The sequence below is a fragment of the Chelonia mydas genome, chromosome 2 (genome assembly GCF_015237465.2).
Source record: "Chelonia mydas isolate rCheMyd1 chromosome 2, rCheMyd1.pri.v2, whole genome shotgun sequence".
NCBI lineage: Eukaryota > Metazoa > Chordata > Testudines > Cheloniidae > Chelonia > Chelonia mydas.
In genome coordinates, this window is record NC_057850.1 from 151,688,895 (window position 1) to 151,716,303 (window position 27,409).

Genomic DNA, 27,409 nt, shown 5'->3' on the forward strand with positions numbered 1-27,409 from the left:
TTCCCAAAGAAGACTAGATACAGCTCCTAGAGAAACCCTGTCAATGCTGCTCCCTAATTATCCAGAGCAGTAGTTCTCAAACTTTTGTACCGGTGACCCCTTTCACATAGCAAATCTCTGAGTGCGACCCCCCCTTATCAATTAAAAACACTTTAAAAAAACTTAACACCATTATAAATGCTGGAGGCAAAGCAGGGTTTGAGGTAGAGGCTGACAGCTCGCGATCCCCCATGTAATAACCTTGCAACCCCCTGAGGGGTCCCAACTCCCAGGTTGAGAACTCCTGATCCGGAGGGATCATCATTCAATGACAAAGCATTTCCTGCCACTGGGGGATTGCTTCCAGTACTGGGAATATGGCAAGAGAACCAGTGGGAAAAGGAACCCACATTCTACCACACAGAAGTGCAGTACAGTTTAGTCAAGAGAATGGCTTCATTATCAATACATTGACTCTTTATTTAGAAGTTGTAAACTTTACCATGCAGCAAGACAACTCTGTTCCAGGATATCAGGTTGCTGTCAACATTTTTGTCAGAAAATAGTAAAGTTGTCATCACATAGTCAAGTAGCTAGTTCAAGAAGAGGAGGGAAAGAAGAACAGTTAACACACATACTATAACAAAATTATTAATGAGCGAACATAACACAACAACATCATCACTACTATGAAGTGAATAGAACAAGGCAAACTTCTAGGCCCCATCGAAGCTGCACTTTTTGACCACCTCTACTTATCTTAGTACTATTAATTTTCCTTTTTTCTTCTTTTATATATTTTTCTCACTTCGATACAAACCATGGTTAAATGAGGTGTGAAAACATTTTTAAATTAAATTCTGGTCTGCTTTTGCTTCTCAAACTGACATTTACTTTTAGTGCCTTTACTCTAGATAAAATAAGCATAGTTCCCTCTGAAAATATTTTTACCAATATTATTGGAAATTGCATAGACACAAATATTGGAAATGGATTTCCAATTACCAAAAGGTCTCATAAGATATGCAATTGAACCTGTGTTTAATTGGTGATATTGTTCTATACTGTCAAATTCGATATGAACTCTTTTTTTAAAACTACTTGCATCATACATTCTGAAAATGGGTTGCTGTCCAATCTATGTTTTAGATGAAAACTGGTCATTGTTCTTTTCGTATTTATGATTTAATTTTTGACACCAAAAACTGGATTTTGTTGCTGGTCTGGAATAATGACAAAGCTGCTTCAATCACATCCATATTATATTTACTTTCAGATGTTCTAGAAGATGTATATTTTTCTTAGTCATAATGCCTGATGCTATTTGACATTTAACCATATGCTGTATCTTCTGATATATACTGATAGTCCATCATATGTAAATACTTCCAGTCAAATTTTCTTTACATCCTGTGGAACTGCTTATTTGCTACTGTAAGCAATTTGTAAATTGCTTTACTCAGGACATATGTAAATAGTAGGAATTCTCCAGACAAAAGAATGTTTGCTTCCAAAAAAGAATACTGTCCTCAGTTTTTAGTTTCCTGCTTGAAGGTAAGAGGTTTAACTTTATACTGACTTCATCTATAATTAGAATAGGAATACCCAATAGTATACTTTAATTTCTATATCTCAATTTCCGTTTATGTTAAATTTTCACCGAGAAGTCAATGTAACATTCCTGCAATATTGCACGCCATAAGTCCTGTAGGTACAGTCGTTATACAGAACAAAAAAGTTTATGTTGTACCAAAACTTTTTTAAAAAAAAAAAAAAAAACTATGAGAACTTGAAAATGTTCTTAACACATTACATATTAATTCTTGAGCTGTCTTTTCACTCTTGATTACGTCCTCAATATTGTTATTCTGCAACAGTTCTCTTCGGGACTCCTTTTCTAAAATTGGAATGAGTGTGTGAACAGGAGTATCTATGAATTTCTGCAATTACACAGAATTTGTTTGTATTTTCCAGCTTTTCAAAGTGTTTTAGTTTTCTAACACTGAGAAGTAATTTCAATTCATCTATCCGTAGTTTAAATAGGCATGTAAGTTAAAAGTAATATTTTTCTAGTCGTTAAGTTTAGTTTGATGGTTATTATTTAGTGTCTCTCTTCTTACCAATAATAATGTATATTTATTTTTCAATATTCTGTTTGGTCCATGTGCCTATTGTTATTTTCAGTATACCAGTTTACAGTTCACGTACCATGCAATAGCCTAATTTTAATTTAGATTAAAAGTACGGTCATTTCAGAGGTGACTATCTATCACCAACAGGAAATGCATGCAGTAGAGAAAAGCACTGGAGGGGTAGCCTGAATTGGGTCAAGGAGAAACCATAAGATTTTGGAATGAGTTTCACTCTGGATAAGAGGAACAATCAATTGATGACCCAATAGCAGAGAGAAGGGACATTACTGAAAGTGAACAAGCCACCAGAAGACAATTCTAAAAGACAGATAATACTTTTAATATGTTTATTGACGCTGTACAGTTTCTAAATGAAACTGCATCAGGGCTTAAAGAACATTTCCACTTTTCCTCAGGAACTAAGACAATCTGAAATGTTATCAACATGCTGTTTTGTTATCCATGGACTAGCTCACTTAATTATGAAAATATTTAAGTTTTTCTTTTTCTTTGAAAGTATTAATAAGAAACATTTTTTAAAAAAGTGATTAACTTAGCGCCAATAATTCTATAGTTAAACATCTAATCGTTACCATGGTCTCAATGAGCATGCTCTGTAGCGCAGGGTGTTGTCGTTTTACAAGCTTCTGATGAAGCATGGGACCTTCGTAACGGGGCAATTGCTTGTGTGGAGCTCTGCTATTCTAAGCACCTCTCTCAGATACTGGGAGCCCATTAAAAGGTAGGAGTGTATTACCGTGGGACACATTTCGCATTATTTTGGTGAACACTAATGGTGTGACTTACTTGACAACCCTCACAACAAACCAGACATTTGTCACACAGAGCGCCATCCTCAATAATGGACGTTTATTGCAATTTTCAACTCCTCCCTAAAGTTGATTTTTCATGAGATGAGATGGGGAACCAAGAGGCTGAAAACTGCACTCAAAGTCTCTTGTTACTAAGCCAGCCTATGAGTGCAAATTTCCACTGTTTTTCCAGTTCACCCTCTAGAAAAACAGGAAAAATTAGTCACATTCTACGTCTCCCATAAGAAAAGTTGCAAACCTTTCAATGGCCTAGAGGGCATTAATAGTTTTATATGAAGTTATATTTTCAACCCCTTCCTAACCCAGTCTTGCCCCATGTTGTTTTTCATTAGTATGGACTGGCTTGAACAGGACAAGTAGAGGGAGAAGATTTAAAGTCCCCTGAAAAGTGGAGTTATGAGCTATGTTACCAAAGCAGCCCTGGCATCTGCTAAAATCACTGTTTTGTTTGAGAGCAATACAATAAGGAAAGTTCATCAGACCATTTGTTCTGTGCTGAGTTTATGGGAAAGCAGGGGTTGTGTTTTATTATAGGGGAACGAGTTAAAAAGCAAGCACACTAGGAGGTAAGGTATACTGCCCTATGGCTGACCCGAAGACATAGGCTCTTCTAACCTGGACTCATCAGTACAATGGCCATCAGCCTTCCCTACTCTCTCACCCCAGCTGAAGATTACTTCTAAATAGCATAGCTACTAGGGAGATCAAACAATTAAACAAAAACCAATTGCAATTAAAAAAAATTGCACTGTTAAACAATAATAGAATATCATTTATTTAAATATTTTGGATGTTTTCTATATTTTCAAATATATTGATTTCAATTAGAATACAAAGTGTGCAGTGCTCACTTTATTTTTAATACAAGTATTTGCACTGTAAAAACCAAAAGCAATAATATTTTTCAATTCACCTAATACAAGAACTGTAGTGAAATCTCTATCATGAAAGTTGAACTTACAAATGTAGAATTATGTACAAAAAAACGCATTCAAAAATAAAACAATGTAAAATTGTAAAGCCCACAAGTCCACTCAGTCCTACTTCTTGTTCAGCCAATTGCTCAGACAAACAAGTTTGTTTACAATTGCAGGAGATAATGCTGCCTGCTTCTTGTTCACAATGTCATCTGAAAGTGAAAACAAGCATTCTCATGGCACTGTTGCAGCTGGCGTTGCAAGATATTTGCGTGCCAGATGAGCTACAGATTCATATGCCTCTTCATGCTTCAACCACCATTCCATGCTGATGACAGCTTCTGCTTGATAACAATCCAAAACAGTGTGGGCCGACGCACGTTCATTTTCATATCTGAATTAGATGTCACCAGCAGAAGGCTGATTTTCTTTTTTGGTGGTTTGAGTTCTGTAGTTTCTGCATCAGAGTGTTGCTCTTTTAAGACTTCTGAAAGCATGCTCCACACCTCATCCTTCTCAGATTTTGGAAGGCACTTCAGATTCTTAAACCCTGAGTCGAGTGCTGTAGCTATCTTTAGAAATCTCACATTGGTACTTTTGTTGCATTTTGTCAAATCTGCAGTGAGCGTTCTTAAAAACGAACAACATATGCTGATTATCATCCAAGATTGCTAGAACATGAAATATATGGCAGAATGCAGGTAAAACAGAGCAGGGGACATACAATTCTCCCCCAACGAGTTCAGTCACAAATTTAATTAACACATTTTTTTTAACAACCGTCATCAACATGGAAGCATGTCCTCTGGAATTGTGGCCGAAGCATGAAGGGGCATATGAATGTTTTGCCTATCAGGCACGTAAGTCCCTTGCAATGCCGGCTGCAACAGTGCCATGCAAATGCCTGTTCTCACTTTATAGTGACATTGTAAATAAGAGGGCAGCATTATCTCCTGTAAATAGAAACAAATTGTTTGTTTTAGCAATTGACTGAACAAGAAGTAGGACAGAGTGGACTTGTGGGCTTTGAAGTTTGACAGTATTTTGGTTTTGAGTGCAGTTATGTAACCAAAAAAAAGAAAAAAAAAAATCTACATTTTAAGCTGCACTTTCACGACAAAGACATTGCACTACAGTACTTGTATGAAGTGAATTGAAAAATACTATTTCTTTTATTTCTCATTTTTACGGCGTAAATATTTGTACTAAAAAATATACATTTTGAATTCAATTACAATACAGAATATAATATATATGAAAATGTAGAAAAACATCCAAAATAGTTAATAAATTTCTATTGTTTAACAGTGCAATTAAAACTGCAATTAATTTTTTTTGAGTTAACCACACGAGTTAACTGCGATTAATCGACAGCCCTAATAGCTACTAACTCTGCTCTAAGAGCTTCTCCCTTGTAAGATCTTTTATTTCATTACTGGAGATGTTGCTGCTCCAGCAGACTTCAGTTCCTACAACAGACACTCATGGTCGGGGGACCATTAATGAAGAAATGCATTAGAGAATAAGCATGTAGATGCCTTAATTCTGGCCTACACCTAAAATTTAGGTCAAACTAACAACATCGTTCAAGGGCTTCGAATAATTTCACACCTTTGCAACAAAGTTAGGTTGACCTAACCCCCACTGTAGACACAATTAGGTCAATGGAAGAAATCTGAGTTTCTTGAGGCTGTGTTTTTTCTGCTAGAGGAGTTTAAAAAATGTTTGACGATCATTTTTTGAAGTCTGAGCTTTAAATAGTTACTATGACAGTGTATCATCATCATGAAATGTTATGGAAAAGTCAGCTGGGCTATGTATTTTCTGTAACATTTACATGAGAACATCACTAAACTTTGCAGACTAAATTCAAACTACAAATGGTAAAATCAATGAGTTTTAGTCCTGCTTTCACCCAAGATCTGAATACAACTCCAACAATGAAGCCAAACAATGGAGCAGTTACTATAGTCCACAATACAGCTTCCAAGAATATGCTAAGTCACAATCCCTCAGGATCTCCTTTCATTCACATAAAATGTAAAACAAAAAGTTTTATTTTGTATGAAGTGTTATGGACAAAACTTGAGTTTGGGTACCTGGAAATAAAGTAATTTATGCTGGGTGCCTATTTTTCAGAAATTGAGAGTACCTACCACTTTTGCAGAAGTCAATGCAAGATGCAAGTGTGCAGGGCTGCTAAAAAACAACTCTTATTTGGGTGCATCATTTAATATACCCATTTTCGTCTATTTTTATCCAGAGATTACCAGAACGTTTTGTTGTGTAAAATATATAAACAAACAAAAAATAAATCTCATTTTGCTAAGTTTTGTCTTTGTTTTAGCTGACTAGAAATATACTAAGAAGGTAAGCACATTTCTCTTCAAACACAAAAGTTTAATAAGGCTTTATACAATTCCATGTAAAATAAGTTTCATTTCTGAAGACTGTTTCTCCCCAAGCTGCAGCACTTTCTATAGGTTACCTGTCAAGACCTCCTTGCCCACAGAGTGGTCAGTCATTCAACTTACATGCGATTTTACTTCAGTGTCATATACAAGGCTCTCCCAAAGACCATGGAATTCAACTGCAAAACAATATTATAGCCATTATATATGATTCTATTTCATTAATAATTAAGAACTCTCAGTTAAACCCAGTGATCTGTTATCTAACAGTACATTGTAATGCGGACAGATTTTCAGCAATAAGAAAAATGCTTAACCATAATTAGAGATATGGAACAAACAGCAGGCAGTTATGAACGATAAAAATTAACCTACATTAATTCTGTTGCCCTGAAAGGAAAGTTCTTTACTCATTAGTGAATCAGATAGTTTTACAACTTCTACTGCATAACACTATTTGTTCAACAACTGTAAGTATGGGTTAAATTATTTCCTGGTTTCAACTTCCAGTAACATTTACCTATAGGCAGGAAAAAAATTAATTGAATAGAATTTATTCCCAATCATTTTATTTTCCATGTTAACAATGTCAAAGCGAGATGTCAAGTTTGCTAAGAGTAAAATCTATTGGAAGCCAGGACATTTGTTTCTTAAAAAAAGCCAGTTTTACAATTCAATTTGTTTACAAGACTATTGTCGGCATATAAGAGAGAAAGGCACAAAAACCAAGGAGTTGCAGAAAATAAGTGAAATATCAACTGCTTGATTTTGGTTTGTATTTATGTGGTGTTTTTTTAAATAGGAAAATTAAAATCTTATAAATAGAAGTTTCAGAGCTTTCAGAAAGGAAACAAAGGTTTTAAAAGCAGAGTTTCTTCTTAATCATAGCAGGAGATCTTCATAGGTAGGAACTGAAAGCTAAGAAGGTGACTGGGAAAGAACCACCCTAATATATTACCATACATGGCAAAATGATGCCAAAATGAACAGCCACCTTCCCATCCATAACCCTTCCCAAGAAGTGGAGCTGGAACTATGTGGTGTACTCGGGTTTTCCACAGGATTGGTCAAAGGGAGAGTATGCCATGGAACTGCTGTCTCCCCCAACCCACGAGTGCCCAATCTGGTTCCCCAGAAGTCATTGTAGTAGCAGAGAGGATCAGCCCCTATTTCAATACATCCGGGGCAAATCTTGTTCCTGTTTTGCGAACAAGGCCCCTACACTCCTCTCCTCCTCCCAGTTTTATTTTTTTTCCCTTCTTAAATGAATGACTTGACAAGATGGGATAATAACTGTCTGATCCAATTACTGGCCTGATCCTCACTTTTCCAGAGTAAGAATTCAATGAATTACTCCTTTTCAGTAATTTGGATGACTGTCAGAACTCTCCAACAGATCTTGAAAATATGGCATATTTTCATTAAGCCTGCCATCCTGAGAGCCCTTAATTATACCACCATTTAATATTGCCTATGTCCACTATACACAGTGAGACAAGAGTGAGCATACATAGGATTATATTAAGTGTATGAGCAAGAATAGGTGCCCAAAAGTTAATTAGAATGTACTGTAAGTACCAGAGCAGAAGGCTTTTAGTCTGTGAAATGTTCTTGTAAAATAAGCATTCATTTAGACCATGCATTTTCACTCATGGCCACAAAAACACTTACTTCCTCCACCTCCTAGTACTTCAAAATTGTGTGCCATATCCCAGAATCTTTTGCATTGTTTCAGTCAAAAAAAGAGATGACTAACAAAAATATTTGTTAATTCATTGCTTCCTCACACCTGTTGGGAACCAAGCTTCATCCCATACACAGATTAACTTTAACAAGCAGCCCTATAGCTACAGCCAAACAACCATGGCCCCTCCCATTCACGGATTTTCCTCTGGACCTCCCACTGACCATCCCAGCTGGCTACCAAAGAAGAGTACCTGTAGGCAGCACCCAATGGTTGGCTGCAACAATGTTCTCATTCTCTTCCTCTAGATTTTCAGTGCTTGGTCCTTCGTCATTCAGATGAAAAATATGAATGGAGAGATTGCACTTGCTCAAGTTAATGGGCTACAATGGATAGAAAAAAAGTCAGCTTTAATAAGTTGATAAAATAAGTAAATAAGTTGATAAGTCAGTCAAATAACTCATTTTGGTAGCTTGTATTAAATAAGCTTTCTTTTTAGCACAAGTTTAAGAATTAGGCTAAAAACAGAAGCAATCTGAGGTTTTTGGGTAAAGAGCTATGTATTTTTAGAACCAGTGATTGAATTTTAGTCCAATTATTCCCCCCCACACTAATAAATCATACTGAGAAGGCGATGGTATTCAGGCACCTTCTGTGCATCTTACATTATTTCAATTTGTTTGGTTGTTTTGAATGTGATAGATGGGAGACTGAACGTTCCACATTTCTACTATTTATCAGAGTAACTAGAAGCTGCAGAGCTCTCTGGAACAAAGATATTAGGATGTCTATTGCCCGCAAACCTCTTCTAAATATTCATTCAGCTCTTCAATGAAATCATCAAGAAGTGGCCTGCCTGAAGAAAATCAAAATCAAAATCAATCAATCTCAACCTGAATTCTGAAGTTTACTTTTGGGGGATTTATGTGGTTGGGCATTTTACTGGCCCAATTGTCCAATCAAATATTGATTAAATATGGTCAAAATAAAAAATGGTCAAATATGTATCAAAGCACTAATTTATTAGAACAACAGTAACAAAAAAAGATGGTTAACAATAGGCTTACCCTTCGATAGATACTTATGCCCAATTACAAAAACTTAATTCAGTTATTTTAACTAAGAAAAATGTGAAAATTAAATGAAGTTCAATAATGAAAAAATAATTACCTTTTTTGACAATGTTAGGTTAGCATTTAAATGTGAACTTTATTCAAGACTTAACAGTTACAAGAGAAAAAATGAAATTAAACAGAAAAAACTCATAAAAGTTATTTAATAAACTTATGTTAGGTAGGCAGTGTGACGGATTGGATCACAGAAACCCCCTTGGGGCTGCCACCTCATGTGCCAAGACTACTTCTGCTCCTGCTTTCTTGCCCTGGCACCTTAGTGCTTCAGTGCCCTGCCTGGTTTGAGCCAGACCTGCTAGCCTGCTGCAAACCCAGACCAGCCTGAACCACGTCCCACCAACTGCAAGCTTAACTGAGAGCAGCTTACAGAAGTGTTCCTGTCTTTAACACTCAGATGCCCAACTCCCAGTGGGGTCCAAACCCCAAATAAATCCGTTTGACCCTGTATAACGCTTATACAGGGTAAACTCAAATTGTTCACCCTCTATAACGTTGATAGAGAGATATGCACAGCTGTATGCACCCCCAGGTATCAATACATACTCTGGGTTAATTAAAAAGTGATTTTATTAAATACAGAAAGTAGGATTTAAGTGGTTCCAAGTAGCAACAAACAGAACAAAGTGAACTACCAAGCAAAATAAAATAAAACACGCAAGTCTAAGTTTAGTACAGTAATAAAACTGAATACAGATAAAATCCTCACCCAGTAAGCTCTCTTACAGTCTAGTCTCCTTCTAGTCTGGGTCCAACAATCACTCACACCCCCTGTAGTTAAATGTAGTTCCAGTTTCTTTCAGGTATCTTTGGGGGTGGAGAGGCTCTCTCTTTAGCCAGCTGAAGACAAAATGGAGGGCTCTCCCAGGGACTTAAATAGACTCTCTCTTGTGGGTGGAGACCCCCTCCTCTCTCCTATGCAAAGTCCAGCTACAAAATGGAGTTTTGGAGTCACCTGGGCAAGTCACATGTCCATGCATGGCTGAGTTCCTTACCAGCCAAACCACATTCCTGGGAAAGCTCAGATATGGATTGGCATCTCCAAGTTCAGTGTTGGCTTAAGGGCTTCTTGATTGGGCACTTACTGAGAATAGTCTTTTCTCAGGAAGCTGACCAACTGCTTCACTAAAACCTACTCAGAATCAAACAAGTATGCAGCCAATATTCATAACTTCGAATACAAAAATGATACATGCATATAAATAGGATTAATAGATTCAGTATATCATTACCTTTACAGAGATATGTTACATGGCATATGTAGCATAAAACACATTCTAGTTATGCCATATATACATTCATAAGTATATTTCCATAAAGCCATATGGCGGGGGGCACAGTCACAGGCAGCATCTCGCTTTACATTATCTTTTTCTTTAACAGCTTCAACTACTTCATCTATATCTTTGTCGTCGTCACCAAATTCATCACTATCTCCCTCTTCTTCTTAATCTGATGAATACTCACTAAATCTTTCACCTGCAATTTTCTTCTCTAATCTTAGAGACAGTCACTAGCTTACCATCAGTGGAAGTCTTCGGTCTATTTCTGATTGGACCATTCCCCAAGCTGACCAATTTTATTTAGTGCACAGAAGTGATGTAAATTTTGCCATTGTAACTACAGTGCAAGGACAACGCTTTCCATCATGATAAAGCAAGCGGTTTTGTACTCTGCAAACTGGTATTTTACTCTACATTGTTTTATGACTGAACAGGCTGCTTCTTGCTTTATAATTTGCTGCCTCTGTCAGATTTGTTCATTTGTATATCCCTTAAAATTTGCAACAGCCACTATGAGTTCACAAGCCGAATCAAATTAGTTATCAGAAAGGTCCGGGCTCAAGAATGTAGGCAGCACTGATGTGTGGGAGCAATCACTTGATTTTTCCATGGTATTATTTTGTCCATTATCTTTCTCTTCAGCTTTTGCAAATGGACTGTATTCAGCCTTTTCACAAATGTTTCTTAGTATTTAGGAACTCGTTCTTGGCATCAGACAATGTAGAATTATCACTTTCCACATTCTGAAAAGACTGAACTATAGTTTCAAGTAGTGAAATGAATTTTGCACCCAAAGACAGCAATCAAGAATATCAGTGAAGATTACTAAGGGGCAACACCTGGCCACCTCTTCTTCAACAGCAGCTGATTGAAGAGCCTTTTTGCATATCTTTAAAGATCTCTGAAGATATTTAATGGAAGATGCCCATCAAGTACAATGAGGCTTACTCAGTGTGGATGAAGCCAAGTGCTGTGCCAAATGATGCTGAAAAATGGTTCTTGGGACTTCTTTGTTTTTGAAAAACTTGACAATGCTTTTCATTTTTCACATGATGAGAAAGTTGTCAGGTCTCCAACATCACCAATATAAGCTGCATCATATGGGCAGCATATCCATATACAGACAGGGTGGCTATTCATTCATCAACACACACCAAGCAGCTTTCATATTAGCTGCATTGTCAGTCAACCAAAATAATCCTCCCAGGACCCAATTAATTGGTTACATTTTTAAGCAGGTCAGCAATATATTGGGCTGTGTGGTAATGCTCATTTGTGCATTGGAATAAAACACTAGTTGTAGAGTTGTTCCCATGACACTGATAACACCCTCATTATGAGTATCGTTCCATTCATCAGACAGTAGAGACACATGAAGAGTTTACATAAGAAGAACACCCCAACTCTCTTTCATGGCATCTGCTTCAGCATTCAGAAGACTTTCTGCAAGCTGTTTCCTATTTAGCCCTTTATAAATTGGCTATGATTTATGAAAAAATTCTAGCATATATGGATTTTTAATTATATGAAATAATGTACTGCTAGCATAAATACTGCTAGCAAACGTATGGTCAAGTTTTTTTTTCTGACCATGATATTCTATCCTCAATCCTCTTTCATCAAATGAGTTTGATTAACATCTGAAGACTTTCAGGAAGTAGGAGTTTTCAATGCTGAAGCAGACGGAGTACCAAAATTCTTATTAGAAGATGAAGAAATGTAATTAGTGAGATGAATGGCAGTGAAAGTAAAACTATCTTCATCAAAAAAATTCTATGCTTCCTGACGATGTCGCCAAAGAAAGCAGAATTCAGAGAATTTTTTTTTTTTTTTAAACCAGACCAGTTTTCCCTTTCCTGCTGTTTGACTGCAATAATCTATCTTTGACAGTAGCTGGACATCACAACCATTTCATCTATGTGTCACATACTCAAAAGAAAAGAACTTGCTCTTCGCTTTAACAGTTTTTCCACATTCACATATAGTAAAAAAATGCCATAAAAGTGATTTTGGCTTTCCCTAACTCTGCATAATTTATTATGGTCCCTTTTATTAATGGATTACTACTTATGGAATGCTCTCTAGGTTATGAAGTATCTCTTTTATTTCAATCAATCAGTGGCCATTCAGTTCTATTTCTAACTGCTGCTGTTCGAGAAGATTCCAGCCAATCAAAATATTTTTGGACATGCTGCCCTCTTCCTCCCAGGACCCATACAGACTCCCAAGTCTCACGGATGAGGAGGGGCTTTGGCAGCCCCTCCTCCCTGCATCAAACACAATGGACTCATAAATAGCACCAGGAGGGGGAACAGAAGAGTCAGGGAGGGACCGCTACAGAGAAATGATGTCACACACATCATTAGCATAGAACTTTTAATATTATCAGCAAGGTTTGGCTGGTAATACATGTGGGCAGGGGAGAGGTTATGAGAGGGATGTTTGAGAGGGGGTTTATTTACGTGGGCATTAAATGTGGGTGGGTTGTTTGGTTGAGGGTGGGGGAAGTATGGAAGGAGTTAGCAGCCATGATACTTTTGTTTGTTAAGAGAGAGGCTTACTGGCTGTGCATCTTTTCTCTGTGTTCGGGGGAAGAGGTTTAACCACCATGAACCCTCCTCTCTCTCTACTACTTCCTTCTGAGTTAATTGAGGTATGTTTGTCTAGTCAGTTTAGACTATAAGCTCTTCACAGCAGGGACCATAACTTTTAAACTTCTTTAATGTGCTTTTTAAACCACCAAGTACATTGAGGACCTGTATACAAATATATGCAAATTTACTATGTTTGTTCTAGAACAGTGATACTCAGACCTGAGTTGTTCAGGAGCCAAATTAGCTACCAGCACTATCCAAAAGAGCCACAGTAGCGTGAATGTCAGGGGAAATATTTGGTTTATATTATTCTCACAGCAAATAAGTTAATAACTTAGTGCAAGCTGATAACTTAATTGCTTAGTAACATAGTAAAAGCATCCTGGTTGGTTAATAATTAAAATCACAGAGAATATTAATATTGTGCTGCAAAGAGCTCCAGGAGACAGTTGGAGTATCACTGTTCTAGAAGATTCCAGCCAATCAAGATGCTCAACTTTCAATTAGCTCACCTTTTTCCCAACAGATGCTATTAATATGTAGTAAAGTGAGTGATCAAGACATAGAAGTACACTTGCAAACAGATGGTACCATGATGAAATCAAAAAGGTATGACAATGCCTACATTAGAGTATTCTTGCTGAACATACAGCAATATCTGACCGTGGTCAAATAGGCAGTCACTTGACCAGCTTACCAAACCCAGGGTTTTTAGTTTATTTTCCAGTTTAAACCCTTAAACTACTGCAGCTAATTATAAATCACAGACACTAGGAAAAACATGAAACAAAGTAAAACACTGAAAGTAAATTCTCCAGTTGCTCCCCCTACCCCTTTACACTGTTTGCAAAGCTAGATGCACTTCCCTTCAATTCTTGGCAAATTATTTCTTAGTAAAATCCCACTTGGTTATTAGTCTTTAATTTTGGTGCAACTTTACTGCACAGAGAAACAAACTTTTTGAAATGCTAAAGGGGAGCTGTGACAGAAGTGGAACTATTATGTAATAATCTGTAACAATTCTATGAACATTAAACGAACAGTTATTCTATATTGGGTTATACAACTTCCCAGGTGTGGGGTGAGAGCATTCTGTGTGGGACAATCTGGGTGCAGGCAGCTTGGGCAGGGGAAGGGGCGGTCTAGGTGTGGGAGGGATCTGGATGCACAGAGGCTGGGGGGGCGGGGGGGAGTATGGGGTTCCAGGTACAGGGGCAATGGGACTCTGCAGGGGCTCCAGGTGAAAATGGTTGGGGCTCAGCAGAGGGATATGAGTGTCGGGGGGGTCTCGGTGCAGCTACTTGGGGAGGTGGGGGTCTGGATGTGTGGGCTTAGAGTGGTGCAAAGGGTGGGGGGGTTTGAGTGTAGGGAGCTCAGTAGGCGCTGGTCTGGGTGCAGGGGTGAGGATCCGGAGGCAGGGGGTCTGGTGGACTAGGGGGTTTCTGGGTGTACGGGGTGAGGCGTGGCAGGGCTGTCCGGGTATAGGAGGTCAGGATGCATGGCGGATGGGCCGATGGGGGAGCAGCTCCCTGTACAGTGACCCCTCCCCTCCGCAGCTGAGGAGCAATGGGGGCAGGAAGCAGGGGAGGACGCTGAGGCTCCCAGAAGCAGCCGCCATGTCAGGGGGCTCTGCACAGTGCCTGCTGCCTGCAGATGCCACCCCCACAGCTCCTATTAGCCACGGTTCCCAGCTAATGGAGGCTGCCAAGCCAGCACTGGGGCGGGGGCAGCATGTGGAGCTTCCCTGATCGCCCCTGCTCCTAGGGGCTGCAGGGACAAGTCGGTCGCTTCTGGGAGCTGACGGGACTTTTAATGGCCTGGCAACCCCAGCTTCCCCACACAGAGGGATGAGCCAGCACTCGCAGCTCCTGCACCGCAGGGGGACGAGGCTCGGGGCTTCTGGCTCGCAGCACAGAGACTTGCCGTGGGCCAGATGAAATGTAGCAGGGGATCTAATCCAGCCCGTGGGCTGTAGGTTCCCCACTCCTGACTTAAATATTGAATTTATACAGATGACATTTTAAAAAGTCTAAAGAGTCTTAAATGGAGGAGACTCCCCAAGAAGAGTGGCTGTCTCATACGCTCCAGCAGGATGGTTAGACTCCTTGGAAGATTTATACTACCTATCGTAATCATGAATAGTCTTGTTCGTATACATGTCTACTCTTTTGAATCCTCATCACATTTTACCCTCAACAACATCCTATGAAAATAAGTTATACAGGTTAAATACCTACTGCATAAAAAGTATTTCCATTTACCAGTTTTAAATTTGGCAGCCTTTTAATTTTTGTTGTTCCAATAATTGTTGTTCCATTGTTCTAGTATTATGTGACAGGGTAAATATAGTTTTACCTATTGAAATCAGACACATTTTGTCTGTCACCTGAAGAATCATACTACTTTTCTGGTCAATTCATGAAAGAATCAGACACACAGAATTATATTTGGAAAACAGGTTGTAAGTATGGGTATTTTCAGGATTTGTTACTACATTTTTTACTACACATTTATTTTTATTACACCTTATTTTTCCCCATCTTTTTGCTCCAATGAAAGTGTTGAAAACAGCTGTGCCATGCAACACTTATATTTTGTGTTACATAGCAAAAGAGATAGATTTGTTTAATTGAAAATATGAGCGCTTGATACTGCATCACCAGGAGATCAACTAAAATGTGTGGTTTTCTGCTAGTTTATCTCAATGTCTGTCTTTTGCCTGTTGATATACACCTCCTATGTAAAAACAGAACACACACTTGTTTGCCTCATTGTGAAGAAGAAAAGAAAATTCTCGGAAATTTGTATCCATCTTTTGCAGTGCAGTGATTGCTGCTGTACTGGTTCCTGACTTATGTTTTACACATGCAAGACTATGACCATTTTGAAAGAAACAAAAATAAAACATACAATATGAGAAATAATTGACTGAGAATACAGGAGGCTAAAGCTAAGAGTAAGGTTGATTAAACAGATTACTATTATTTAATCTGATTTAATAGCAAATTGAAAACATTTTTCTATAAAAATCTTATCCTTTTTATCTTTACAAAAATTTGGTTACCTGTCTTTCTTTCAGTTTTAGCTCTGTGTCCACAACTGACACTGACTGCACATTGTTGTTCAGAAAACCATCATCAAACTCAGTCCATGTGTAATCACCAAAAACGATGTTATGTCTGTTTAGCAGCTTTAGGACACTCAGCCTGATATCTTCTTTCTTTGAGGTGCTAATAAGAGAGAAGCAACATTATTTATTAAGCACCAGTGATATGCCTGGCAGCATGCAAGGTTAATACACCTACAAAGAGATTTTATTTATATTTTTTTTAAAAAGGTCTTTCCCCGAAAGGGCTTATAAACAGAACATGGAAAATACTGACTTTTTCTAGGATAAAAAGTGTACTAATTACGATTGTCAATTAATCACAGTTAACTCACACGATTAACTAAAAAAAATTAATCGCGATTAACTGTACTGTTAAATAGAATGCCAATTGAAATGTATTAAATATTTTCAGATGTTTTTCTACATTTTCAAATATATTGATTTCTATTACAACACAGAATACCAATGTACACTGCTCACTTTATATTACTACAAATATTTGCACTGCAAAAATTATAAAAGAAATAGTATTTTTCAGTTCACCTCATACAAGTACTGTAGTGCAATCTCTATTGTAAAAGTGCAATTTACAAACGTAGATTTTGTTACATAACTGCTCTCACAAACAAAACAATGTAAAACTTTAGAGCCTACAAGTCCACTCAGTCTTACTTCTTATTCAGCCAATTGCTAAGAGAAACAAGTTTGTTTACATTTATGGGAGATAATGTTGCCGGCTTCTTATTTACAATGTCACTTGAAAGTGAGAACAGGCATTTGCATAGCACTTTCGTAGCCAGCATTGCAAGGTATTTACGAGCCAGATATGCTAAATATTCGTATGCCCCTTCGTGCTTCAGCCACCATTCCAGAGGACATACTTCCATGCTGATGATGCTCATTAAAAATAATGCGTTAATTAAACTTATGACTGAACTCCTTTGGGGAGAACTGTACGTCTTTGGCTCTGTTTTATCCACATTCTGCCATATATTTCATGTTATAGCAGTCTCGGATGATGACCCAGCATGTTTGTTTTAAGAACACTTTCACAGCAGATTTGACGAAACGCAAAGAAGATACCAATGTGAGATTTCCAAAAATAGCTACAGCGCTCGATCCAAGGTTTAAGAATCTGAAGTGCCCTCCAAAATCTGAGAGGGATAAGGTGTGGAGCATGCTTTCAGAAGTCTTAAAAGAGCAACACCCCGATGCAGAAATTACGGAATCCGAAAGACCAAAAAAGTAAATCAACCTTCTGCTGGTGGCATCTGACTCAGATAATGAAAATGAACTTGCATTGGTTCGCTCTGCTTTGGACTGTAATCAAGCAGAACCCATCATCAGCATGGACGCACGTCCTATGGAATGGTGGTTGAAGATGAAGCGACATATGAATTTTTAGCACATCTGGCACATAAATATCTTGTGACGCCAGCTACAACAGTGCCATGCAAATGTCTGTTCTCACTTTCAGGTGACACTGTAAACAAGAAGCAGGCAGTATTATCGCCTGCAAATTGTAACCAAGTTTGTTTGTCTGAGCGGACTTGTAGTCTCTAAAGTTTTACACTGTTTTATTTTTCAATGCAGTTTTTTGTATATAATTCTACATTTGTAAATTCAACTTTCATGATAAAGAAATTCTACTACAGTATTTGTATGAGATGAATTGAAAAATACTATTTCTTTTGTTTTTAACAGTGCAAATATTTGTAATCCAAAATAAATATAAAGTGAGCACTATACACTTGGTATTCTGTGTTCTAATTGAAATCAATATATTTGAAAATGTAGAAAACAGCCAAAAATATTTAAATAAGTAGTATTCTATCATTGTTTAATTGAGCGATCACACAATTTTTTTAATTGCTTGACAGCCCTAGTTCTAATACTTGCCAAAAATTAAGCTATCAGTTGTCAGAAAGTACTAGCAGAAGCTACACTGAAACAGCTTGACGTAAGAGTTACTCCTGGGGGAATTCTGTGCACAGTATTTTAAAATTCTGCATATTTTATTTGTCAAACTAACTATATAATCACACCAGTTTAAATTATTGTGGTAATTTATTTCAAAATACCTTTCAGCAACTATGTCTGTAGCGGTACGGACACAAAAAAAACTTCCTCCAGGAGAGAGTTAAGGAAACCCTTACGACAACCCAGTTCTTGTTTCTCTGCCCCCACCTCCCAGAATCTAGCCAGACACCCATATCCTCTCTCCCCAGAGCCCAGCTGCAGGGCACCCCCAGCCTAGACACTCGCACACACCACCTACCCCTCAGAGCCCAGCTACGGGGTACCCAGACCCCAGCCGCCCCCCCCCCAACCAAGACATTTGCCCCCCACACCTCCACCCCAGAATCCAGAGGGAGCAACAGCCTGAGGCCGAGTCCCAGGCTTGTATGGAGATTCCTGCATGCCACCTACTTCCTTCAGGGTGTACTAAAAAACTGCAGCTGACAGGAACCCTCCAGCTCCCTCCCACACCCCCTGGCAGTGTCTTTTATTTGCGAGCTGTGCTCTGCCAAGTCCAGTGGCCCCTCGTGGCGGCCAGCAGCTTTTCAGCCCATTTCTGAGGAGGAAAAGGAAATTCTGTGCAAAGGTATTAATTTCTGCACAAATTCTGTATGTGCAGTGGCACAGAATTCCCCCAGGAGTAATGAGTCAGGTTTCAAGCACATGTTTACACTTTTGTGTGAAACTTAATGGTCATATACCACAGAAAAACTGCTATAACCGGTTCTGTAACTATTGTTCTTTGAGTTATGTTTCACGTTTATTCCACTTAAGGTATATTCACACCCAGTGCACTAGCACCGGAGATTTTTCTGTTCCCAGTACCCATCAGGGCACTTCCTGAGCTCTCTGCTGCCTCGTGCTGCTACACAATGGTATAAAGGCCAGAGCGCGCGCGCGCCCTCCTCCCCTGAGTTCCTTCTTACCGGAGAGACTCCAATATAGAGGGGAAGGAGGGTGGGTCATGGAATGGTCATACACAACACATCTCAAAGAGCATCAATTACAGGTTAGTAAACGTGTTTTCTTCGAGTGATTGCCCACATCCATTCCACTTCAGGTGACGCACAAGCAGTTCAGTCCAAAAGGTGGGAATCACAGTTTACCGAAATAATGATGGAAGGACTACACACGCATCCAAATCTGGCAGTCTCTCTAGACTGTTAAAAAAATAGCACCATGACATGCAAAAATATGTACTGATGACCAAGTTGCAGCTCTACAAATGTCCAGTATAGGCACTTTAGCGAGAAAAGCAACAGAGGCTGCATGCAATCTTGTTGAATATTCTAGCTCCCTGCTTGTCGGAATTACACTGGCCATATTGTAGCACAAACACATCCAGAAGGAAATGCACAACAAAGTTCTTTGGGATGAGACTGGAAGGCCCTACATCCTGTCCACAGTTGCTATGAACAGTTATGAGAATGACCTAAATGGTTTAGTCTTATGCAAGAAAAATACAAATACTCCCTAACATCTGTGTGGCATCTCTCTTCATCATGATGAGGAAGAGGGTTAGGAAAGAAAGTTGATAAATACATTGCCTGATTAATGTGGAAATGAGAAACCACTTAGGTTAGGGACTTTGGATGAAGGTGTAAGTATACCCTGTCCTTGTAAGAGACTGTATATGGTCGATCAGACACCAGGGGTATCAATTCTCCTACTCTCCTTGCTAAGGTAATTGCCACCCAAAAGACTACCTTTACTGAAAGATGCAGCAAAAAACAGGTAGACAGAGGTTCAAAGGTGGATCCATTAGTTTTGTTAACACCATGTTTAAGTTCATGAGGGGCAAGGATCCTCTACTTGGGAATTTAAACTTGGCCCAGATATAACCCTTCAAAAACCTGAGTGAGGTAGGACTGGAGAAAAGTGGATAATTATCAAATGGAAGGTAGAAAGCAGAGTGGGCAGCTAGGTACACCCTGATGGAACAAATGGCAAGACCTTGCTGTTTCAGGTATAACAAATAGTCCAGCACATGTTATATTGGAGCCTGGAGGAGACAAACACTTTTTTGTTGAGACCACAAAGAAAATAATTGTCACTTCATGGGTAAATACATCTAGAAGAAGGTTTTCTGCTATTCAAGAGAATGTTTTGAATATCCCTTGAACAGACCTCCTCCAAATTATTAATGATGGAGCATCCACACTGTACGGCTAAGAGCACATGGATTGTGATGAAGGAGGGGCACCATGGTCTAAGGAGATCAGGTCTGGTTCTGGAGCCCTGCTTGAGAGAATCAGCGGAGTGGAAAATCAACACTGATGAGGCCACGCCAGTGCTACGAGGATCATGCAAGCATGACCCTGTTTGATTTTTAACAACACTCTGGGTAGGAGCAGAACCAGAGAGGATGCATACATGAGATTATCTTCCCAGGACAACAGGAAAGCATCCGCCAGAGACCCTGGACTATGACCAGCACATGAACAAAACTGAGGACAATTCCTGTTGTGTCGAGTTGCAAACAGGTTTACGGGGTGAACCCCACAGGCTTGAAAAATAAGTCTATATCTGGCCAGAGACAACTCGTGGTCACTGGTGAAAGACCTGCTCAAACAATCTACCAGGTTGATCTGGACACCGAGAATGTGGGAGGCTTTAAGGTGAATTGCACTGGCAATACAAAAAAAGCAGTACTGCCTCTTGGCACGGGAGATCCAATCTGGCCCCTTCCTGTCTGTTCATATAGAATTCTGGGTTTGTTATTACATTTGCTTGTGTACAAGCAGTTTTTCAGGGCAGGGCTAGTAAAATAATTTTTAAACTGTTATTATTTATAGCATGATTCTCCATTACTGAAGCTGATTGAGAATATGAAAAGCCAGTGAACGTAGTCTAGAAGCCAGTCATACATTAATTCTTCAATACTGAACAGAAAAATTCTTCAAAAATCAGTGCAAAGAGACTAAGATAATGTATTGCTTGTACATAACAAAGGACTGCTTTCATGTCCTTTATAAACATACTAAGGTGATGTCTCCCTTGTAGACAGTACATTTTCACTGATTTTAAAAACACTAATTTCAGAACAATTAAGCGAATATGGATGTCTGTTTCCAGAAATTATCTTGCCCAACACTACTTACTCCTTTCATTTAACAATCTAATGACCCGTTCAACCCATTTTATTTAAAATGAAAATAACCTAAATTTGCCTTCACAAGAAAAAGTGAAAGCTGTAAAAACTAGAATACCAAAGCCAAAACACTTGGTTTCAAAAAACCTTTAAAGTTATTAAGCAACAATGTTCTGTCACATAACTTAAGTCCAAAGCACTTAAAAGCTAGGAAATGAATAGTTATAGACTGCATAAATCTTGCACAGACAACACAATATATTATTTGGCAACCAAGTTCTATTTCAACACAATTTAAGACTAACTCTGACCCAAAATAAATAGACTATCATAACTATTCTAAAAAATAAACATTCTTCCAGAAAAAAAGCCATCAAATTATATATGAACACTTTAGACAACGAGCCTCACACGCAAGTTTACATATATGTAATTTTACCACCCTGACAATGTCATGATTTTTGTTATTAGACGTGTATATTATTCTCATGAAAAAATACTTACATCCTTAATAGTTGATATTTAGCAGTTGATCACAATACTGTCAATATTCAGACAGTAATATCAAGATAAAAATATATTAAATAAAATCCAAGGTCAAAGTTAAATTTGTGTCGGTGAAATGCACATTTCTTGAAAAGAATAAGAAGTTTAATATATGGCTGGTGCAAGTTTTTATTTTTCGTTAGCGAATTGGTTTTGTTAGTGGTGTGATAGGTAAGCACACGTATTTAACCACCTTTAACTAGTTTTTGAAATGAAGTTTGTGTTTTGGAAAACCTACTAAGTTCTTGTGACGTATGTTAGACTTCATTCATATACCTCTGAAATGGTCACAATATAAAACAAACCTGTTTGATTTCTGATGAACTTCTACATGTAACTGCACAGAATCACACACATTTGGAAGTGCCTGTTTTAAATCACCAGCTGCCTCATCCATTTTATTCAATCCTAAAAAGAAAATATACAACAGTGTTTACTAAAGAAGTGTCCCCAGTGGCCTTTACTTTGAAGAGTTGTGAAAACATCAGAATGATAAAGAATTTGCCCCCTGTTCTAATAATAATTAGGCCAAGTTAATACTTATGGAACGCCAGTGGGAATGTGGATCTGTGGCTATAATGCTTTCTGGAGGAGGGCTGTTTATCATAAATTGAAAAAAAGTGATAGAAAGATTAAAAAAAATACAGGGGTTTTGTAACAACAGCTGAAACAGTTTTCAGAGGGGTAACAGTTCAAGCAGTGATACTCAAATTCAGGCAAACATATACAAACTTCTATACCACAGTCCACACCTCTACGTGAATTACGTTAGCTTTCAATTGTAGCAATTCACATCTACAAACTGCTCTATAAACTCATTATTCTGTTGCATTAATTTAGATGAAATATATGGGTTAAAGATATTAGCATAACCCAGTCACTGTCCAACATTAAACAGTGTTAAACAGAGTTCAGGAAACAGACACCTCAGCCTGCTTAGTACCATGGCAAACACACCATTAACATTCTTTTAACCTTTTATTAAAGATAAAGAAAAAAATAGTTAAAGCATTTGAAATATAAAATATTAAGTGACGGTTTCATATTTAACAACATTTTTTGTTCTCTTTCCCTTTATTTGGAAAGGAATTTTAGGGCTTGTCTACACTTACATTTTATAGCGCTCTACCTTGCTGGCTCAAGGGGTGTGAAAAATCACCCCCCTGAGCGCACCAAGTCTGAGCACTTTAAAGTGCTAGTGTAGACAGACTCAGAGTGCTGGGAGCCACGCTCCCAACGATCGGAGCTAATCCCCTCGTGGAGGTGGAATACCAAGAGCGCTGGGATAATTCTCTCCCAGCGCTCGCGCAAAACCACACTCGCACTTCAAAGCACTGCTGCAGGAACATTCCCGCGGCAGCGCTTTGAAGTTTCCAGTGTAGCCATGCCTTCAGAAGGAAAACTCCCATTGTTTGAGAGTCTTGTAAGATGGTATAAAAAAAAAAAATGGTAACAACTGTCCTATTAGAGAAGAGAAAAGAAGTCAGTTGAGATGGGCTGGAACTTTTGTTAAAGTCTGATCCTGTTTCATCCCAGGTGGTGTTTGTGATTCAGTTGGAATCAGCTGAGGCTGACGTCATCAGGTTTCTCTGGCCCAGTCTGGCCAGGACATCTCTCGGGATTAGGATGAAGGTTCGGGGTCCCAGGAGATGGTGGGGATGCAGCTAAGATGCAGCTCCAGTAGCCAGAGTCCCTCCTCCCCGGCCCCACCAAAGTCTCTTTCTTTAAGGACCCAAAAACGGAGCGGTGGGTGGAACAGTCCATCCCCTCATTATTTTGTCCACCAATTAGGCCTAGTTCACAACATGTTAATTTCGGTTCACTAGTTTCTGGTTCTACACTTTTCTTGTTTACCTTGCATGATCTTAACACAGTCCTTGAATTAGATCCGTATGCCCTTTTGTACGACTAATTTAGTCTGTCTCCCTTTCATACCTTTTCCCATCAACACTTGTTACTGTTTTTTGTACAACAGAAACTGAAAATTCTTACACATGGAAAAACGTAAACACCAGCATTTGCTCTGTTGTAAAGACTAAAAAATAAGAGATACATACTTAAGGAAGAATTTGATACTAACACAAAGCTTCAGTTGAATTCAAAAGTTTCCCCCCCCCCCCGAATGCTGTAGATAATTTAAAAGCGGCATCATAGGACTCATTAGAATTTATACATTCATACAGAATATTTATTTAATAGCTTATAGTAAGTTTAGGCCTTAACATAAATTGTCATAACTTCAGATTTAAACAGATGAATTTTTAAAAGGAAAAGCGTAAATAAAAATGACAATTTTTTTAGGTTATCAATTTGTATCGACACTGACAAGCACTGTCCTCTGTCAGACTCATCAAGTACCCGCAGCTTCTTCAAATACAGAAGCTGCTCCCTGTTGTTGAAAGGGGAAATAACCTGCCCCACCCAGCAGTTGCGGCTGAAGCATACCATACCTGTGCTCCTACTCAGAGCACCACGACATACCCCTGCACAGTCCAACTATGGCATCTGGCAAGAGGACATCTGAGAACAGTACTGAGAGTACATCTACACTGTTGTGTAAAACTCACATCAGTGAATGTCAGAGTCCAAGTCTACAGTCTGTAGACTTGTGCTCAGGCTAAAAAAACAGCAGTGTAGATAATCAGGCTCTGGCAGGAGTTTGGGCTCCTTGGTCTATCCCTGTAGACGTGCTGCTGGAGGTTTTAAAATGCAGCGTAGACTCACCCAGTGAGACTGAATCAATGCAGGCGTGGACTCTGTGGTGATTTACAAATGAGACACTAGGTGGACGAGGTAATATCTTTTATTGGATCAACTTCTGTTGGTGAAAGAGAAGCTTGTGAGCTTCCCCAGTGCTCTTCTTCAGGTCTGTGTAAGCTCAAAAGCTTGTCTCTTTCACCAACAGAAGTTGCTCCAATAAAAGATATTATCTCACCCACCTTGTCTCTCTAATACCTTGGGGCCAACATGGCTACAAACAACCCTGAATATCTTACAAATAAAGCAGACAGACGACAGGAGGCTCTGCTGTAGAACTCACACCCACTCAGGTCTTTGTCTTCCCTAGATTTTACATCTTGAGTGAACAGATTGCCCATTAACTCGAGAAAGGCGACACCTTTGGCTTGTCTGCATTAAGGAAAAGACGATTTACAAACGATTTAGCTAACATGTTAATCTCTGCCTCCCTTAACAGGACAATCTGCACTGTAATCCATGTGAAACTTGGCCTACGCTTAACAGTTTTACCGGCACAGCTAACATGGTTGGGGTGTGGTTTTCACTGAAATAATTATACCGTTAAAAGCCCCTGTGTGGGCACACTTATAACAGCAAAATGTTGCTTTACAGCCTTTAGACATCGGCTATTATTTAATCCGCGTTATCTCCTCTATTGGGCCAGCTGTACCAGTCTCAAGGACCTTCATGCCAACGCAGTGACGCCCTTACCTGGCCGGGAACCTAGGGCTGACCCGACCAGGCACCACCACGTGCGAACCTGATGCTCTCTCTGCCCCAGGGCCTGGCGCGGAGGCAGGTTACACAGGCGGGTCCTGAGGACACCGCACAGGCCGCTGTAGGGACGAGCCGGGCCGGGCCGAGCCGAGCCGAGCCACGCCACCCTGCGCTCACCCCTGACCCGCTCTCTCAGGGAGGCGCCGGCCCGGGCTGCCCCGCCCCGCCATAGGCCCCGGGCCGCTCGGCTCCAGGGGGCCCGTTCGGGCCCCAGCGCGGAGAGCGCCTGGCAGCAGCCGGAGCCTCCGTCCCGGCCCATCCCCCGGCGCCCGCTCCCCCAACGTACCGCGCCGCGCGCCGCTGCGAGGAGGGGCTGGGCTGGGGCAGGAAAAGCGGCTGCCGTCGCTACTTTTGGAAAAACGCGGGGAGGGGAACCCCGCCCCCCTGCCCCGGACGTTCATGCTCCCGGCCAACAAACCCCCCCGGAAGTGCCTCTCCTGGCTCGCTTCCGGCGGGGCGAGCGGCGGCGGCTGTGTCCGGCCGCGGCGGGGCAGCCATGGGCAAGAAGCACAAAAAGCACAAGACGGAGAAGGCGGAATGGCGATCGGCCGCCGCGCCCCCCGCCTACAGCGGTGAGAGCCGGCGGCACGGAGCGGCGGCGGGGCCCCTCGCTGCCCCCTCAGCCCGCGGGCGGCGCGGCGGGTTCGGCCCCGGTTGTCGCTGCCCGCCGGGGCGGGCGGGCGGGCGGGGACTCGCGGCGCCTGTTTTATGGCGGGGTCGGGCCGAGGCCGCGGGGGGACGCCCTCCTCCCCCGGCCTCGCCGCCCTCCTCCCCCGGCCTCGCCGCCCTCACGGGGCGAGCGGGCGGCGCGTGGTGCTGGGGCTCTCCCCGGGCTGCGCGGAGGCTGGCCGGCCCTGCTCGCCGGGGGCGGTTTGCGGCTGAAAACGGAGGGGCAGAAACGGGCCAGATGAACGGCAGCAGCTGGCGGGCGGGGCTGAAGACCCCGGCGCTAGCCCCGAGCCCCGCTCACGCGTCAGGCTGCGGAGCCAAGTGGTGACCGTCGCCTTCAGCTGCCTGACTAATACGGTACCTTCCCCAGGTACTAGGTGCGCTAGGGAGAGAGCCCCGCGGGGCTCTGCATCGCCCTGCCCTAGCAGAGGACAGCACCCCATTCACGCACTCCCTGCAACCTCTTCTCACCCACCTTCTCTCTCTAACATCCCGGGTTCAGCGCAAACATGGCAAAGTGAAGCCTTCGTGCATTCAGAAAAGGAGTACTTTGGCACCTTAGAGACTAACCAATTTATTTGAGCATAACGAAAGCTTATGCTCAAATAAATTGGTTAGTCTCTAAGGTGCCACAAGTACTCCTTTTCTTTTTGCAAATACAGACTAACACGGCTGTTACTCTGAAACCTGTCTTCGTGTATTCAGGTGCTTAGCCCAGCTTCCCTCTATGTTCGATGCCCATACGTAGCTCTGCCGGGAGCTGATGAGTTACCTGCACCGGTCAAAGAAAAATAGTTTCCCATAAAATATTTGGACTCTTATATTTAAAAGAACAGGTGCACTAATTGGTGATAGAGCCTGAAGAAAGGAAGGAGAGGTTGGGTAGCATTACTCCAAAGTAGATTGATTTAAATCAGAGCAGTTTAAATCACCAATTTTAATCATGCTTTAAATCAGAAAGCAGGAAACCTCGGCTTAAATCATCTGTCTTAATTGTGTTTTTGCATTTGTAATTTTAGTTCTTTTTCTGAAGAAATGTTGATTCTCATGGGTTGGTAACCATTAAAACGTGGATTTAGAGCTAAAGATAGCTCTGTGCTAAAATTGGTACTTTGTTTTGCTAGCTAGGACAACATGCTACATCTTTTCATATTTAAGCAATCATATAGGTTAACATACATTTAATCAGATTCTTAAATTTTTCATTTTTTCTATTAGAAAATGGTGAATGTTGCATTTCTTATTTACTAAATTAACTTTTTACTTGTGATTTGTGACCGGCTGTACTGGTATGTATATTGGAATTCATTTTAAAATGCGCGAAAAGCATCTTATTTTTTTAATTTTAAAAATTGTCTTAAATGTGCTGGTTATATAAGAAAAAATGTTTTATTAAAACATGTTTTGCGTTTAACACTGATTTATTAAACAAAGGAAATAATTAGTAAATTGAGCTGGTTGTGTCTGGTCACTGTGTTCTTCGAGATTTTACAACA

At 40.2% G+C, this 27,409-nt stretch overlaps 2 protein-coding genes across 10 annotated transcripts in view; one reads left to right on the forward strand and one right to left on the reverse strand.

The window, feature by feature from the left end:
- TRIP13 (thyroid hormone receptor interactor 13) overlaps positions 1 to 26,452 on the reverse strand; it is a 47,277-nt gene extending 20,825 nt beyond the window's left edge. For 2 of the 4 annotated variants that reach the window (XR_005223916.2, XM_027821397.3), the window contains exons 1-6: positions 25,179 to 25,369; positions 22,034 to 22,136; positions 16,028 to 16,193; positions 8,210 to 8,339; positions 6,396 to 6,451; positions 482 to 572 (exon numbers count right to left, since the gene is read on the reverse strand). Coding sequence is in view for 3 of the 4 variants with exons in the window: in XM_027821397.3 (XP_027677198.2) it covers positions 482 to 572; positions 6,396 to 6,451; positions 8,210 to 8,339; positions 16,028 to 16,193; positions 22,034 to 22,125 (535 nt within the window). In the remaining variant the exon portion in view is untranslated. Of the gene's footprint in view, positions 1 to 481; positions 573 to 6,395; positions 6,452 to 8,209; positions 8,340 to 16,027; positions 16,194 to 22,033; positions 22,137 to 25,178; positions 25,370 to 25,530; positions 25,662 to 26,422 lie in introns of those variants that run through there. The other 2 variants (XM_043540356.1, XM_037889867.1) reach the window with 2 other exon arrangements.
- Positions 25,634 to 27,409, forward strand: part of BRD9 (bromodomain containing 9) — a 56,245-nt gene continuing 54,469 nt past the window's right edge. For all 6 annotated transcript variants that reach the window (XM_037889860.2, XM_037889861.2, XM_037889863.2 and 3 more), the window contains exon 1: positions 25,634 to 25,816. In XM_037889860.2, the coding sequence (XP_037745788.1) occupies positions 25,741 to 25,816 (76 nt within the window). In that variant the 5' untranslated portion in view covers positions 25,634 to 25,740. The remainder of the gene's footprint in view (positions 25,817 to 27,409) is intronic.